Genomic DNA, 16,307 nt, shown 5'->3' with positions numbered 1-16,307 from the left:
ACTGAGAAAAGCTCTAAACTCAAGAACTGTAAACCGATCTGATGATCCTTCATGAGCAGAAACCAGAGATAAACCAACTAACCTGCATATTTACTGGAGAAAATAAACAAGTTCAAATACTTGAACAACTAGAAATAGTTGAAAACTAGAAGCTAATATTTAACTAAGCTGCGTGTGTTTTATTTCTACTTTCTGTTACGTTTTCTACACAAATTGAACAGATTTGTTCAACAGAGCAACACAAATTGGTCATTTCAGCCATTAAACTCAGGAGTTAATGAGTCCAAAGGTTTTCTTCGAGTTTATCAACCTCAGATAAAAATACATTTAATTCTGTCATCTAAACTTCCTAATTATGGATGGAAGACCTTTATTTAAAAGATGATTAATTTAAGTAGTTAAACAATGTCTGAAAAACAATGACTTGCTTTTGTTATAATATTACAGCAAATAGTTGTAATGTTGTAATTCCGGGCTGTTGTTTCCCCCCGTGCCGCCTGGAGGCGCTGTTGCAGCCAGTCACCGTCCAGATAATAACAGCAGGAAGAAGTCCGGCTGGGCAGCATCATGCCCGCTGCTGTGATCATGGAGGAGAACTTTGATCAGTTATTGGATCAGTGTGAAGCTCAGGAGCTGGAGGTGAGCTGGACGGGTTCGGGTTTCGGGTTTCAGTCGTTCCGGGTTTTACGGCTCAGTTTGAAGGTAGAACTGAACATTTGGTTCCCTACTTACTCCGTTTCTGCATTACTTCGCATCTAAACACTGAAGGATGCTAAAACCAATCGCTGAAAATCATGATCAATAAATGACCATCGTAGAGGCTCTGACTGAGACCTGGGAGCCGAGCGGGTGAAGTTAGCTTCCGACTCGTCGCCTCAGGAAAGATCTTATTTCAGCAAATCTTATTTCACAGATTTAAGGTTTAAAACCTGAAACTCTCAGCAGTCGGAGCTAAATTTATCTGCACTGTTTAGAACTCTGAAAAATACATACAATAACTAGAAGCTAATTAGAGCAAACCGGAGCAAGGTAACTACGGTGTCCGGTGTCACTTTGGACACCAGCTTCAGCTGTTTGTTAGCTTGTCAGTTATCTTTAGCCGGCTGGTCATAAATCAGGCTGGAGTGAATCCGATTTGCCTGTATTTACATGTTTACTTTGGTTCTGGAGGCCGTTCTGACCCAGAGGTGTGTTCCGGTTAGCTCTAACACTAACAGGGCGAAATGCAGCCGAGAAAAGGACTGTGTGTTGCTAACTGCGCTGCGTGTTGCTAACTGCGCTGCGTGACGCTAACTGCGCTGCGTGTTGCTAACTGCGCTGCGTGTTGCTAACTGCGCTGCGTGACGCTAACTGCGCTGCGTGTCGCTAACTGCGCTGCGTGACGCTAACTGCGCTGCGTGACGCTAACTGCGCTGCGTGTTGCTAACTGCGCTGCGTGACGCTAACTGCGCTGCGTGACGCTAACTGCGCTGCGTGACGCTAACTGGACTGTGTGACGCTAACTGCGCTGAGTGTTGCTAACTGCGCTGCGTGACGCTAACTGGACTGCCTGTAGCTAAGTGACGCTAACTGGACTGCCTGTAGCTAAGTGACGCTAACTGGACTGCCTGTAGCTAAGTGACGCTAACTGGACTGCCTGTAGCTAAGTGACGCTAACTGGACTGCCTGTAGCTAAGTGACGCTAACTGGACTGCCTGTAGCTAAGTGACGCTAACTGGACTGCCTGTAGCTAAGTGACGCTAACTGGACTGCCTGTAGCTAAGTGACGCTAACTGGACTGTGTGTCGCTAAGTGACGCTAACTGGACTGCGTGTCCCTGATTTTAAACACTGATAACTAATGAATAATAACTAAATAAAAATTGCAAATAATCTCTAAAGACCCTCTTTGAAAACGTCTTAATTTATTCTTAATTAATTATTTCAGAAAACTGATTGAACTTAAGACTGTTAACTAGGTTATTAATGCTTGTTTGGGTAAAACCTGTTGGTAGAATAATAACTAGCAGCAGGTCCTTTACTAACCAGTCAAACCATCAACACTGACTACAGCTGCCAGCAGATGGCGCTGCTACTCCATGAAAATGGATCAGAATAGTTCAAAATGTTTTTCTTTCAGAAGATTTCTGTCCCAATCTCTTTTTCCTAAACCATTTTTCGAATCTGTTTGTTTATATCTTAAAGAAAATGATATACAGCTTCACAAAACCTACACATGAGATACTAACATACAGGTAAAAGTCTAATAAAAACCTTATAAAGTATAAGGTTTTTATATCTGTTTAAAATAAAAAATTCTGAACTAAATTATTTTCCCTTGTTTACGTGGAATCCAAAGTTTGGATCAAAAATCACAGAAAATGTCTTTATTAGCCAAACAATCATCCTGTTAATGATGTAACTTTATGCTATAAAGAACATTTGGCTTTGAACAGAAAGACATGCAGCTTAAATGATTCATTTTCAGAAGAATCCTAGGGGGATGAAGGCAGAGATTATTTCCTGGTTTCCATGGAAACCTGATGAGCATATGAGCGTCTGATTTCATGTGAAACCACTTAAAGTGTTGATTCAGCTCATTTTATGTTGGGGAGGAAATAATTTAATGTCATTTGTTTGTCTCTCAGCTGGTATTCTGGAACCTGTAACCCACGGTAACGCATAAAAGCTGTTTTTAATGACGGTTCATACGTTGATGTGACGTGGACTCAGGAATCAGGCTTTACCAGATCTTCCTTCAAGACTTTTCATTCAGGCAGGCGCTGAATGCCTAAAACGTGTCACTTCCTGTCTCATCCACCTTGTTTTAGACCTGTTTTCTTTTATATGTCGTTTTTTGGGGGGAACTTTGGTCACTAATATCTTTGATGAGTGAAGATCTACAGAAATAACCACCTGCACTACCTTCCCCAGGCTCCAGGAGGCATCGCAACTCCCCAGGTCTACGCTCAGATGTTAGCGCTGTATCTGCTGAACAACGACATGTAAGTACAGCAAAATGGCCGCTGTGCAAGCATCTCCTTTAGACTGGTGATGTTGGGATTTACCCCCGCTGGCTAATGGGCGTGTAAGTCAGACCATTTCCATGGCGACCTGCTCTCTCCATGTAGAGAGAATCGGGTCCAAATCAGAATATTCCTGATAACCAAACCTTTAAGCATCTGGATTGCATCGTTGCCCATCAACCAGTGGAGCTTCCTGTGTTTCCTGCTCCACTTCCTGTTGACTGAGTCCTGTTGTTTCTGGCCTCTAGGAACAACGCCCGCTATCTGTGGAAGAGGATTCCTCAGGCCATAAAATCAGTAAGTTTGCTCAGACGTCTGTTAGACCGGGTTCTGGTCAGAGTTCTGCTGGACCTGTCACGATACTCAGGACACTGGTCCATTTCCAGCTCCTGTTAAACAGGTGCTAACTCCTGTTATACTAGTGCTAACTCCTGCTAACCAGTGCTACTGCAGCTGCAACAATCTGTTACAAACAAACAGATTGACACATTAAAAACAATAGCGATAAAGTACAAATTGTTGCAAATTATGAGTAAATCCTGAATATGAAATATGAAACTTAAACAGGAAAAATAAAATAAAATTTTCCTACTTAAAATGTGTTTTTGAATATCTGCACAAAATGTAACTTGGTACATAAATTTTGACATTTGTGGAAACAGCAGAAGGCTCGTGCTGTCCCAGTGATGTGCCACCCTGGGCAGAGAGCCATATTAGGAAAAGCCACTGAACAGGATTACCGTAAAGGCTAGAAGAGCAGCTCACTATGAAATGGAGGAAATTAAAAACATGAATATTCAGCCCAAATCCTGGAAAGTAAGTTTCGAACTAAGCTAGCAGCTGTGTGGAAACTGCAGGTGTCTCAGCAGTGCTGATGTCTGTCCTCTGTGTCCTGTGAGGCTGAGCAGAGCAGCTGTCAGACACAGCAGTGAAAATCCCAAATACTCCCAGAGACGTGTCTCTGATTGCTGAAGGCTTCCGTCTTGTTTTCGGCTGCAGGCTAACCCTGAGCTAGCAGCTATCTGGGCCGTCGGCCAGCGCATTTGGCAGAGAGACTTCCCAGGGATCTACACGACCATCGCAGCCCACCAGTGGTCCGAGAATATCCTTCCTGTCATGGAGGCCCTCAGAGGTAACTTCATGCAAGAAAAAACTTCAGCATGTCAGACACATCACTGAGCAGCTGCTACTCAGCTAGCTGCAGGGTTAGCTACAGCAGCTAGCTGCAGGGCTAGCCTCCTGCCTTGGTGCTGTGATCTCGGGGTTTTCTCCTGCAGACGTCAGCAGGAGTTTATTGCTTCCTGAGTGATTGTGGCGCTGCTGTTGGTTGTGCAACAGTTTAAAATAACTTCTCTGGATGTTGATCTGATGTTGATGTCATAAACAGAGTTTCATCAGACGGTTTGGTAACAGCTGGCACCTCTAATAAAACTGTTCAAGTAAACATTTGGATTTGTTAATGTTACAGTTTCTGTTTAATTTATTCCACAGTTTGACTCGTTTCAGACGTTTAAGGATTTTACTTGTTGATCATCGTTGTGTTTCTGGGAGTTTCCTCTAAAGCAGGGGTGTCAAACTCAAATCCAGAGTGGGCCAAAATTTTAAATTGAACAAAGCCGCGGGCCAAGGTTGAACAAATGAATCTTTTAATATGGACCCAAACAAGTTTTGATTTAACAATAAATATTGAACAAGCAAGGCTTATATAACTTAAAAGTGCAGGTGTGCAAAATTGAGTTGCTAATAATAATAATAAAACATATAAATGGAATATTAAATAAAATTTAAATAAAAATTGAAAGCCTCCTTTCTGAGGTAAATGTCAAAATTAGCTTCGTGCACAGACTAATAAATTTGAAAATAAAATAACAACTATGAATAAATCATTAAATAAACTATGAATAAACCATTCAGGCCTTGGAGTAACAAGAAAAGGTGCATAGAAAACGTATTTATTGCTCATTTTGCGACACACTGATCTACTCTGATGCAGCCAAGCCAGATACCTGGCATCTTTTCTTGGATGCCAGTTCATCAATGTTGGGGCTCAGAGTTTGAGCTGAGGAAACCTTCATTATCGAACAAAGGTGTTCGTCAGTCAGACGTCTCCTGTGAGACGTTTTGGTCATCTTCACTGAGGAGAAAAGTTGCTCACATACATATGTAAACAGATATTCTGTCTCCCACCTGTCCAGAAAAGTTCTATTTTCTGTCTTTCTTTTTGCCATTTTTTGGTAGGGTAACACAGTGACAGCTGTAGTTTGAGGTCACAGTGTGGTTTGGGGGAGAGGCCCGGGGATGCGGGGTGCGCCGGGGCTTTCACCCAAGGAGTGCGCAAGAAGACGGATCACCACCTTCCTAATACATCCATGTCCGCTACCATAAGTGCTACTGACACAGAGGAGGAGGCGTGTCTGCCTCTGTCCTGATTGACGCGCCAAAAAACAGCAGAGCATTATGGGATTTGTAGTATAAGCGGTGAGTGCGGCGTCACAGCGTTGCCACTGTATAATACCGGCGGGCCGGCTCTAATATTAATTTGAAATTGCCTCGCGGGCCAAATATAATTACACTGCGGGCCAAATTTGGCCCGCGGGCCAGAGTTTGACACCTATGCTCTAAACCAGGGGTCTCAAACTCCAGTCCTGGAGGGCCGCAGTCCTGCAACTTTAAGATGAGCCTCTGCTGCCCCACCTGAACAGAATAATTAGGTCATTAAGCCGTTTCATTCCAGTGTTTTGTACCTGTGGCACATCTAAAAACTGCAGGACTGCGGCCCTCGAGGTGTGGAGTTTGAGACCCCTGATCTAAACTGAAGCCTCTCAGGTTGTTGAGCAGCAACAGTTGCTCCTCTGAGGTATTTGCCGATGCCTTTCTGCCCTGGCATTGTGCTAACTCACCTGTAGACGCCACAGCAGCAGTGGACACGTGTCCGCTAACAGTGGAGCTAATTTATGTTTAGCATTTTTGCTAACTTTGAAAACGCTTAGCGATCTTAGTTTCCTCTCAATACATTTTTCTGGATAAATTCTAAATCTCTAAATTACCTGGCTGTTTTTAAACTTTCAGATGAATAAAGTTCAATATTTGTTTTGAAGTTTTGCTTATTAACTGTTTAAAATCCTTCAGGACGTTTCTACTCATGCTCTTATTTTGAAGTGGGTGTAGTCTGATTACACAGAAGCTTTGTTTCCTTATGTTCTTATGATGCGGCGCAGCAAATGACGTATATTCTGAACCCAGAATGCATTGCTGTAGTTCTGTTGTGAACATTGTAAAATGTCCTGATATTCTGTGGTTTCTAACTGTCGTTGTTGTCGGTCAGGCTAAATCTGCGACAGTTAGCAAAAGTCAACAACTAGAATCTGAAGCAGGAGTGGAAAGACTCACTTCCTGAAACACAAACCAACCAACTACGGTAGTTGGTTTGTGGTTTTTAGTTGGTTTGTGGTTGGTTGGTAGTTGGTTGGTCGTTAGTTGGTTTGTGGTTGGTCGGTTGTCGCTGGTCGGTAGTTGGTTTGTGGTTTTTAGTTGGTTTGTGGTTGGTCGGTTGTCGCTGGTCGGTAGTTGGTTTGTGGTTTTTAGTTGGTTTGTGGTTGGTTGGTAGTTGGTTGGTCGTTAGTCGGTTTGTGGTTTTTAATTGGTTTGTGGTTGGTAGTTGGTACTTGGTTTGTAGTTGGTTGGTGGTTGGTCACTAGTTGGTTTGTGGTTGGTTGGTAGTTGGTTTGTGGTTTTTAGTTGGTTTGTGGGTGGTAGTTGGTACTTGGTTTGTAGTTGGTTGGTGGTCGCTAGTTGGTTTGTGGGTGGTAGTTGGTTTGTGGTTTTTAGTTGGTTTGTAGTTGGTTGGTGGTTGGTACTTGGTTTGTAGTTGGTTGGTGGTTGGTCACTAGTTGGTTTGTGGTTTTTAGTTGGTTTGTAGTTGGTTGGTGGTTGGTCACTAGTTGGTTTGTGGTTTTTAGTTGGTTTGTAGTTGGTTGGTGGTTGGTACTTGGTTTGTAGTTGGTTGGTGGTTGGTCACTAGTTGGTTTGTAGTTGGTTGGTGGTTGGTTGGTGGTTGGTCACTAGTTGGTTTGTAGTTGGTTGGTGGTTGGTCACTAGTTGGTTTGTGGTTTTTAGTTGGTTTGTAGTTGGTTGGTGGTTGGTCACTAGTTGGTTTGTGGTTTTTAGTTGGTTGGTAGTTGGTTGGTGGTTGGTCACTAGTTGGTTTGTAGTTGGTTGGTGGTTGGTCACTAGTTGGTTTGTGGTTTTTAGTTGGTTTGTAGTTGGTTGGTGGTTGGTCACTAGTTGGTTTGTGGTTTTTAGTTGGTTGGTAGTTGGTTGGTGGTTGGTCACTAGTTGGTTTGTAGTTGGTTGGTGGTTGGTCACTAGTTGGTTTGTGGTTTTTAGTTGGTTTGTAGTTGGTTGGTGGTTGGTCACTAGTTGGTTTGTGGTTTTTAGTTGGTTGGTAGTTGGTTGTTCAGTCTGTGGTTCAACTTGTTTGTTGCTCAGACTGGAAACATTTCCTGTAGGTGTTTTGTTTTGGAAAACATCATGTCCTGTTTATCGCTGAGTGTCTCTGGTCACATGCTGGCTGTTTGTCCCAGTCGCCCGCCCCCCCTTGTTTGTTTCCACGGCGACACACAGAGGGGGCTGGGGGGGTTCTGTGAAAATGTCCAGGCAGGAATGCGCTCTGGTGGATCGGATGTCTGTCTGAAGGCTCATATAAAGGCCGGTCGGCCGGCCCCCGGACCAGAATAGACCCGGAGCGCCGCAGCAGCAACACAGCGTCTCGTCTCTCCCAGAACCAGAACCAGAACCAAGGACATGGACCTCCAGAGGACGGGCTCGGTGGTGCGGCCGCCCAGCCCCATGGACAGCCTGGAGAAGCAGCTGAGCTGCCCCATCTGCCTGGACATGTTCACCAAGCCGGTGGTCATCCTGCCCTGCCAGCACAACCTGTGCCGCGGCTGCGCCAGCGACCTCTACAACTCCCGCAACCCCTACCACTTCTCCGGCGGCGTCTTCCGCTGCCCCACCTGCCGCTTCGAGGTGGTGCTGGACCGCCATGGCGTGCACGGCCTCCAGCGCAACCTGCTGGTTGAGAACATCATCGACATCTACAAGCAGCAGCAGGAGGGGAAGGGCGAGGGCGAGCCGCTGAAGACGCAGGAGGCCAAGGAGCCTCGCTGCCCGGAGCACGAGGACGAGCGCATCAACATCTACTGCGTCAGCTGCCAGCGCCCCACCTGCTCCATGTGCAAGGTGTTCGGCCAGCACAAGGACTGCGAGGTGGCGCCGCTGGCCGCCGTCTACCAGAGCCAGAAGGCCGAGCTCAGCAACGCCATCGACGCGCTGGTGGCCAGCAACGGCCGGCTGCAGGCGCTGCTGCACCAGATGGAAGACGCCGGGCGCGCCGTGCAGGAGAACGCACAGCGCGCCAAGCAGGGCCTGGCGGAGCGCTTCGACCTGCTGTACGCCGTGCTGGAGGAGCGCAAGGCGGTGCTGCTGGAGCAACTGGGCCGTGAGCAGGACGACAAGGTGGCGGCGCTGCGGGCGCTGGCGCAGCGCTACGGTGAGCGGCTGCAGGCCAGCTCGGAGCTGACGGACACGGCGGTGCGCGCCCTGGAGCAGAGCGGCGCCGCCGAGTTCCTGCTGGCCTCCAAAGGCCTGATCGGCCGGACCCGGGACGCCGCCAAGGCCTCGCTGGGCGAAGAGCGGCCAGAACCCGGCTTCGAGAAGATGGACCACTTCACCCTCAACACGGAGCTGGTGGAGGCTGTACTGGCCAAGATGGACTTCGGAACCGGGGATGATGAGGAGTACGAGGACGCAGAGGAGGAGGAGGAAGAATAGGATGGAGGACGGAGGCGTCCATCAGGACTGAGAGACAGACTCTGATTCTTTACGTCTTTTTATACTTTTGTATTGAAGGTTAGAAATGTTTGTAGCTTGTGGTTGTTGATGCGCTGCTGGAGTCCCAGTCAGTCTGTACTGGAAATAAAGCTGTGTGAAGTTGATCCATGGCCCGGTTCTGGTCCTGTTGGGAACCAAAGCAGGTTATTAAAAGCCTGCAGCAGCGTTGCCTTTGCTGGAGAACCATCTGAGCTATTTCAGGAAGAGTGTGTGTGTGTGTGCGCGCGCGCACGCAATGGCGTCCAGGAATAGCCGGGCCGGTCCGGTTCCTCTCATGGAGTTCTTCTTGCTCAGCAGCGCTGACCCGACTGACTCTGAGCTAAAATCGTCATCCAGCTGGTCGCTGAGCTCAGAAACAGGAAGTGACACGCAGAGTGACCTTCTGTTCTGAGCATGCTCAGTGCGACTCTGTCCAGCTCTTATCGATCGTCCTGGTGGAAAACTTTCCGTCTGCCAGATCTCTGTTGGTACACAGACAGCCGTTGCTAGGCAACAGAGGCTGAGAGGCCACGGCGTTGACGCGGTGACAACAGAACATGTCGGCGTGTCTGAGGAGCCTCAACGCTCACCTGATTAGGAGCTGAGGCTCCAGGTGACCCCCGTGACCCCATTCCTGAGGTTCAGGTTCTGTTCCAAAATCTGATAAGTGCGGCATATGTTTATCCTTCTTTTCTCTGATAACCCCGAATAAAATCCACTGCTGCCTCCAGAGTCCCAACATGGGGGCAGGGACCCTCTGGAGGGCCGCCAGAGTCCAACTGGGGGTCAAAAGATCATTTTCAGAATCATTATGAGCCTGTAAAGATGAATCTCATTTGCTGAGAGAACAGAAGTAATGAAGCCAAAACTGAACAATAACATCAGCATTCAAGGTAAAAACATTCAGTTCTATCAGGACTTATTGTGGAAATAATGACCTTGAATGAAGAAACTTTGTCTTCAGGAGATTAAATAATGTGATCTGGTCCTTTAACTCTAAAGCTTGGTTAAAAACGCAAACCGGTTTAAAAGTGGGAGGAGCTTCTTGGATGCTAACATATTAGCCAAACCAAAACTGACCTGAGTTCAGTTTAAATTTCTTGTTTTCTTCTGATTCACTTTAGCGACAGGCCGCTTCCTGTCCGACAGGAAGCGGCCTCAGACAGGAAGCGGCCTGTCGGAGAGGAAGTGGCCTCTCGGAGAGGAAGCGGTCTGAGACAGGAAGCGGCCTGAATCTGTTTAAAGTTGTGAAATGAACTATTTGAGTTGTTGTCGGCTCCTGGCTGTGATCAGTGACGAGCTGCGGTTCGTTTAGCTGAGATGATGAAGATGATGGCCATCCTCCTCCTCACCATGATGTTGTCCACAGAGAGCAGCAGGCAGCGGGCCTACAGCCTGGTGGCGCAGGCCTACACCTCCATCACAGCCGAAGACTTCGCTGCCTTCGTGGGCTACTCGGTGGAGGAGGCGGTGAAGGGTGAGGCTACTTCCTGTAGAGTCTGTTGGGTTTTCATGGACTCATCCTGCTTTCCCTCGTCTCTCTCAGGTGTGGTGAGTCAAGGCTGGCAGGCCGACCCAGCAACCAGGATGGTAATGCCCAAGAAGCCAGGTAGGGGGCGCCGTTTCCCATTAAATCACACACACTTCTCCTCTGGCTCCTTTTCACACATTTATATGTTTATTAGGATTCAGTGTCTAAAACAGCCACTAGAGGGCGAACATATGCTGGATTTATCACAACCCCCCTGCTCTGAGCAGTAACAGGTGGGGGCGGGGCTGCAGATAGAGCTCAGATAAATGGTGGAAACCCCCTGACTTGCTCGCCCTTCTCTCTCTCCAGACCCGCCCCCGGTGTCGCTGGTTCCTAACGAGCAGCAGCTGGCCCGCCTCACCGACTACGTGGCGTTCCTAGAGAACTGAAGGCTCCCCTGGTTCCACCGGAGGAGAAGCCACCGCTCCTCCTGATGGACTGACCTCCGGATTCATCCCATGACCCCGCCCATGCTCAGACGGCGACGATGATGATTGGCTGTTTGCAGCCGCCTGATGTGTAAATAGCTCTGATTATTATTGTTTCTGACAAACATGGAGAGAACCCAGTCCTGTTTCCACCCGATTTCCTGTTTTGGCTGCTGAATAAACGTGTTTCTGTTTCTACTGGTTGAGCTTCTGTTTCCATCAGATGCGGGTAATCAGGTTCTGCGGGTCGGAACCGGGTCTCCATTCACTTTGATCCATACAAGCTCATAAATTTACATACAGGCTTCAGACAGCTAAAGTAGCCATTAGCCAGCTTGCGGTGCAGCTAATCTCAACTGGGTTTTTTTCCTGGATCAGACCAGAGTTTCTACTCGGCTCCAGATGATCAGTGTTAGCCTTCATTCTCCATTCCAGAACCAGTTCTGATCCCTTTGGATTGCCTCAGAACTAGCTGGGTCCAACTAACTGCTGGCTGAAGAGTCTGGAGGTTCTACTTTATTACTTGATCCACAAGTATGAAACCCTGCTGACCAATCAGAAGTCCTCCAGGCCTCTAGGGGGAGCCGACCAACTAATGGCGTGGACTGGACCCTTGGTGGTGATTATCATGTTTCTGTAGCTGCAGAGGTCAGGATAAGACAAGATGACCCGGAGAAACAAAGGTGAGTTACACTTCACCCATCCATCCATTTTCTTTTTGGGAGGGGGTTAGAGACCCCGCTGGGTCACCTGGACGGGTCACCGGTCCATCGCAGGGCAACACAGAGACAGACAGGACAAACAACCATGCACACACTGACTGTCATGTTTCTGTCATGTGGGAGAAAGTTGGAGAACCTGGAGAGAACCCAGCATGCTCAGGGAGAACATGCAGAAAGACTCTGGGCCGGGAATCGAACCCAGGACCTTTTTGCTGCAAGGCAACAGTGCTACCGACTGCACCACTGTGCAGCCTGTTGTACTTCTTGTATTTTGTATTATATTCATGAAGGTGATATTACCTGCTCCAGGCTCCCCCTAGTGGTCTGGAGGACTTCTGTTTTGTGCAACGTTTGAATCTCTGTTGCTTGTTTCCTGTTGCTGCAACATTTTTTTTCCTTTTTGATTTCAGTGTTTTTCTGTTTTGGAGTTTGCATCATTCGTGTGTTTGCAGCTCATTTTGCTGTGTGTCCATATTGACTCGTCCAAATCTTCTCCAGAGGACGTTGGTCTCGTCCATGGGGACACCCACACGTCTCAGTCCAGCCCGAGGTGTTAACTTTGAACCGGGTCGGAACCCTCATAGTCCATGACGCTAATCATGGTGTGTAGGGACCCAGTTGGGACCCCGATGGGTCTCCAACAGAACTGTGATCCAAACACACCCAGCTGAACAGGAAACCAACCCATCAGAGGAATGCAGACATGGATCAGTGGGTGTATGTATAATTATGACCCTGAGGATCTCCATTCAGATCACACTGAACTCGGTTCGGGTCCAGAAACGTCCCGGAGCAGCTGCTGAGGTTCTACAGTTAGTATTTATATAAAGCTTCCTTCCCTACAAGGCCCGGTCCATGTTTAGAAGAACCGGTCTGGTACCAGAACATGTGGGCATGAATTCATCTGTTGCCTTCTGCTGCTCATGAAACATCTTTATTTTTAGCCTCATCCTGTTTTTAATTATTTAGATTTTATTGCGTTATTTTGTCTGTAAGCTGCAGATGTTTCTGAGACTCGGAAGGAAACCAGAACCGGAACTCTGGGTTTGCTCTCCTTCAGCTTTTTGTTTCTGAATATTTTCTTTAATATAAAGTATTTTCTTCTAGCAGCGTGTTGAGGCAGTTCGGGTTCACGGTTTGGGATAGCTGACCGTAGCAGCAGGTCGGTTCGGGAGGAAACGGGTCAGCTCGGTGCTGAGAACACACTAAATATAAACCTGCTGAGCCGAACAGAAACGCAGTAAATGTCCAGCTGACCACGAAGAACTGCGCATGCTCATATTTAACTGCACAGCGGGCGCTGTGTTTCGTCATCAGGCCGGTTAGCTCAGCTGGTTAGAGCGTTGTGCTAATAACGCCAAGGTCGCGGGTTCGATCCCCGTACGGGCCATTAGTCCTTTTATTATTGTTTATCTGAGATATGAGTCACCGGTCCCGGTCGGGTTCTGGAATGTTTCTGTGGATAATTAAACTAATAAAAACGTCCTGGATGATTCAACTCTGGATTTAATCTGATCTGATTCTGGACGGAACCACAGGGAGTGAGTAAATGAAACCCAGGAGGAATCCCATCTGGAAGAACAGTGACCTTTAACCCCGGCCCAGATGGAGGGAAAACAAATCTCAAAACGTTCAGGAACCATTTTGAAATGAGGAACGTTCTCAAACCGGTTTACTAATAAACCATCTGATGACAGATTTCCATCAATCGCAGCGTTTCCACATCTGGACCGAATCAGAACCGCCGGCCCGAGCGGACCGGAGAGCAAGACGAGACGCTGCAGGAAGAAAAATGTAATTTATTTTTATTTCATAAACAGTTTTTACTTTATTATTTTATGGGTCAAATTTTGAGGAGTAATTAAATTAATTGATTTTAGAAAATCGTTTTAAAGTTAGAAAAAGTTTCTGGAAACCTAACAGGCAGTTACCATAGCAACCGACTGGCAGAACCAGCAGACCGGTCCAAACTGTGGAGCTGACCAAGATGAGAGGTCCTGCTTCCAGTTCCAGTTCCGGTCCTGGTTCTGGTTCCGGTTCCGGTTCTGGTGCCTCCCTCCGATCTCTGAGGTTATAATCTGTGACTGATGGCTGATTACAGCAGAGGGCGCTGTTCCCCTCCGGAGGGTGGCATCATGGCCGCCGCTCAGGTCCACACAGCCCGTTTCCATGGAGACGGATGAGTCATGAGGAAGACTCCGGCGGGATGGAGGAGGAAGGCCTTCCAAGATGGACGCCGAGGGGAGACAGACTGGAGTCTAAAACCATCATCATCATGGTCATCATCTTCCCTCCTGCCCTCTGGGAGACGCTACAGAAGCCTACGGACCAGAACCACCAGGCACTGGAACAGCTTCTTTCCCACAGCTGTCACGCTTTTGAACGCCTCCTGACATAAAACATAAACTATAAGGACTGTACTCCCCTATCCTCTCATACAACAATAACACATGGACTGTCCTCACACACACACACACACACACACACACACACACACACACACACACACACACACACACACACACACACACACATCACGGACTGTTTTCTTCACACACACATACAACCTGTAAATTTTATCTGCCATTATTTATCTATAATCCGTTCCCTAACATTCTTATGTATAATCAGTATAATCTGTGCATATAGCTCCCATATTTATATCTATACACAATATCTATATCTCTTGCTATAACCCCTTATAGTCCATACATACATAGTCTTGTACATCTGTAAATAAATATTTATATCTCATAGAGCACAGCTGGATAGATGCAAACTACATCTTGTTGCTTGTACTTGTGACAGTGCAATGACAATAAAGTTGAATTCTATTCTATTCTATTCTATTCTATCTTCTTCTTCCTCACCTGCAGCTCCTGTTTCAGTTTCTGCTGCTTCTCTAATCCCAGAGATTTCCTGACCTGCTAATGAAAGCAGGAGGCGGTTCGGTTCCGGTCCGGTCCAGTTCGGACCTGAAAGGCAGCCTTCATCCACAGGAGTCACATGCAGACGGTAACTGAGCCGACAGGAAATTAAAGGCAAGGATCCACAAAGTTTACTTTAATTAGGACACAGAATCGCTCAGGAAAGTCTTCACACCCTGGCAGGTTGTTTTTTTTTCATATTTATTCATTTCATTGCAAACAAAACAATTATACAACTGAGAAAATATACAAATTGATAAAATGAAAGGCAGCAGATAAAAGAAAAAATCTCATAAAATCTTTTATCCCAAAAATATATTCAAACAAAAACAAAACCAAATAAAAACATCAACTCAAAAAACAATTTGAACAGATTAAAGTTCTGGAGCGGCCTAGTCCAAGTCCTGACTCTGAATCAGTGACCGACAGTCTGCTGACATCACGTTTTTATGAGGCACCATTTTAAAGTTGGTCTCAGATGAACGGCAGTAATCTGGATTATTTAACCTGTGAGACATAAATGGGATTTCATTTCTTATCCATGTTTTCATGTTATTCATTTATTAACATCTCAACTTCAAACTAAATATTCAACTGAGACCAAAAATATAAACACTCTCTTGAAGCAAAATATCTAAATATTTGGCATTACTATAAAGCTAAATGATTAGCTAAGGCTAAACATTTAGCTTCACACTAAACATTTAACTTATTGATCTTGATTGATTGATGATCGACTTTGTCGTCGTTTCATCTGATCTGCGGCCGTATGTCTTGGACACTCGGGTGAAGAGAGGTGCGGAGCTGTCCACTGACCACTACCTGGTGGTGAGTTGGCTCCGGTGGTGGGGGAGGAAGCCGGTCAGACCTGGCAGGCCAAACGTGTTGTGAGGGTCTGCTGGGAACGTCTGGCGGAGCTTTAACTCCCATCTCCGGCAAAACTTTGAACACGTCCCGGGGGAGGTGGGGGACATGGAGTCTGAGTGGACCGTGTTCCGTGCCTCCATTGTCGAGGCGGCCGATCGGAGCTGTGGCCGCAAGGTTGTCGGTGCCTGTCGCGGCGGCAACCCTCGAACCCGTTGGTGGACACCTTTGGTGAGGGATGCCGTCAGGCTGGAGTCCTATCGGGCCTTTTTGGCCTGTGGGACTCCAGAAGCAGTGCGGCACCAACACCGTTTATAGTGGGGATGGTGTGCTGCTGACCTCTACTCGGGACGTTGTGGGCTGGTGGGCAGAGTACTTCGAAGACCTCCTCAATCCCACCAACATGCCTTCCACTGAGGAAGCTGAGCCTGGGGACTCTGGGTTGGGCTCTCCAATCTCTGGGGGCGAGGTCGCCGAGGTGGTTAAAAAGCTCCTTGGTGGCAAGGCCCCGGGGGTGGATGAGATCCGCCCGGAGTTCCTTAAGGCTCTGGATGTTGTAGGGTTGTGTTGGTTGACGCGACTCTGCAATATTGCATGGACATCGGGGGCAGTTCCCCTGGATTGGCAGACTGGGGTGGTGGTCCCCCTGTTCAAAAAGGGGGACCGGAGGGTGTGCTCCAATTATAGAGGGGTCACACTCTTAAGCCTCCTTGGCAAGGTCTATTCAGGGGTCCTGGAGAGGAGGGTCCGTCGGATAGTCGAACCTCGGATTCAGGAAGAGCAGTGTGGTTTTCGTCCTGGTCGTGGAACACTGGACCAGCTCTACACCCTCAGCAGGGTCCTGGAGGGTGCATGGGAGTTCGCCCAACCAGTCTACATGTGTTTTGTGGACTTGGAGAAGGCGTTCGACCGTGTCCCTCGGGGAGCCCTGTGGGGGGTTCTCCGGGAGTATGGGGTACC

General features: G+C 47.4%; 2 protein-coding genes, 1 long non-coding RNA gene and 1 other non-coding gene across 7 annotated transcripts; 3 read left to right on the top strand and 1 right to left on the bottom strand.

The window, feature by feature from the left end:
* Positions 1 to 483: 483 nt before the first annotated feature.
* cops8 (COP9 signalosome subunit 8) lies at positions 484 to 11,035 on the top strand. 4 transcript variants are annotated; one of them, XM_028023560.1, is made up of 7 exons: positions 484 to 639; positions 2,913 to 2,983; positions 3,253 to 3,301; positions 4,004 to 4,136; positions 10,245 to 10,352; positions 10,422 to 10,484; positions 10,716 to 10,914. In XM_028023560.1, the coding sequence occupies exons 1-7, from the start codon at positions 568 to 570 to the stop codon at positions 10,793 to 10,795; spliced, it is 576 nt and encodes a 191-aa protein (XP_027879361.1). In that variant the 5' UTR covers positions 484 to 567; the 3' UTR covers positions 10,796 to 10,914. The 4 variants fall into 4 exon arrangements, with proteins under 4 accessions (XP_027879361.1, XP_027879359.1, XP_027879357.1 ...); XM_028023558.1 differs by having other exon boundaries at positions 10,191 to 10,352; XM_028023556.1 differs by having other exon boundaries at positions 526 to 702; positions 10,191 to 10,352; positions 10,716 to 11,035.
* On the top strand, positions 7,479 to 9,000 carry LOC114148342 (E3 ubiquitin-protein ligase TRIM63). The gene has a single exon (XM_075410495.1). It carries the CDS (start codon positions 7,808 to 7,810, stop codon positions 8,834 to 8,836), a length of 1,029 nt encoding a protein of 342 aa, XP_075266610.1. The 5' UTR covers positions 7,479 to 7,807; the 3' UTR covers positions 8,837 to 9,000.
* A 1,837-nt stretch (positions 11,036 to 12,872) lies between the features above and the next one.
* On the top strand, positions 12,873 to 12,946 carry trnai-aau (transfer RNA isoleucine (anticodon AAU)). The gene has a single exon. It is a non-coding gene; the product is annotated as a tRNA-Ile (tRNA).
* A 100-nt stretch (positions 12,947 to 13,046) lies between these two features.
* LOC114147608 (uncharacterized) lies at positions 13,047 to 13,933 on the bottom strand. The gene is made up of 2 exons (XR_003596086.1): positions 13,488 to 13,933; positions 13,047 to 13,334 (listed from the first exon to the last, which is right to left on the bottom strand). It is a non-coding gene; the product is annotated as an uncharacterized LOC114147608 (long non-coding RNA).
* Between the last annotated feature and the right edge of the window lie 2,374 nt (positions 13,934 to 16,307).

This window comes from Xiphophorus couchianus, chromosome 7 (assembly GCF_001444195.1).
Source record: "Xiphophorus couchianus chromosome 7, X_couchianus-1.0, whole genome shotgun sequence".
NCBI lineage: Eukaryota > Metazoa > Chordata > Actinopteri > Cyprinodontiformes > Poeciliidae > Xiphophorus > Xiphophorus couchianus.
The sequence above is the reverse complement of the archived record's forward strand: the minus strand, read 5'-3'. Positions and strand labels throughout refer to the sequence as shown.

What these genes read in the sequence shown, in the direction of transcription:
- LOC114148342 (XM_075410495.1), top strand. Translation starts at nt 7,808, where the DNA reads ATGGACCTCCAGAGGACGGGCTCGGTGGTGCGGCCGCCCAGCCCCATG.
- cops8 (XM_028023556.1), top strand. Translation starts at nt 568, where the DNA reads ATGCCCGCTGCTGTGATCATGGAGGAGAACTTTGATCAGTTATTGGAT. An exon ending in TTCCTCAGGCCATAAAATCA is followed by an intron (nt 3,302 to 4,003) that starts GTAAGTTTGCTC and finishes TTTCGGCTGCAG; the next exon opens with GCTAACCCTGAGCTAGCAGC. An exon ending in TGTCATGGAGGCCCTCAGAG is followed by an intron (nt 4,137 to 10,190) that starts GTAACTTCATGC and finishes CGGTTCGTTTAG; the next exon opens with CTGAGATGATGAAGATGATG.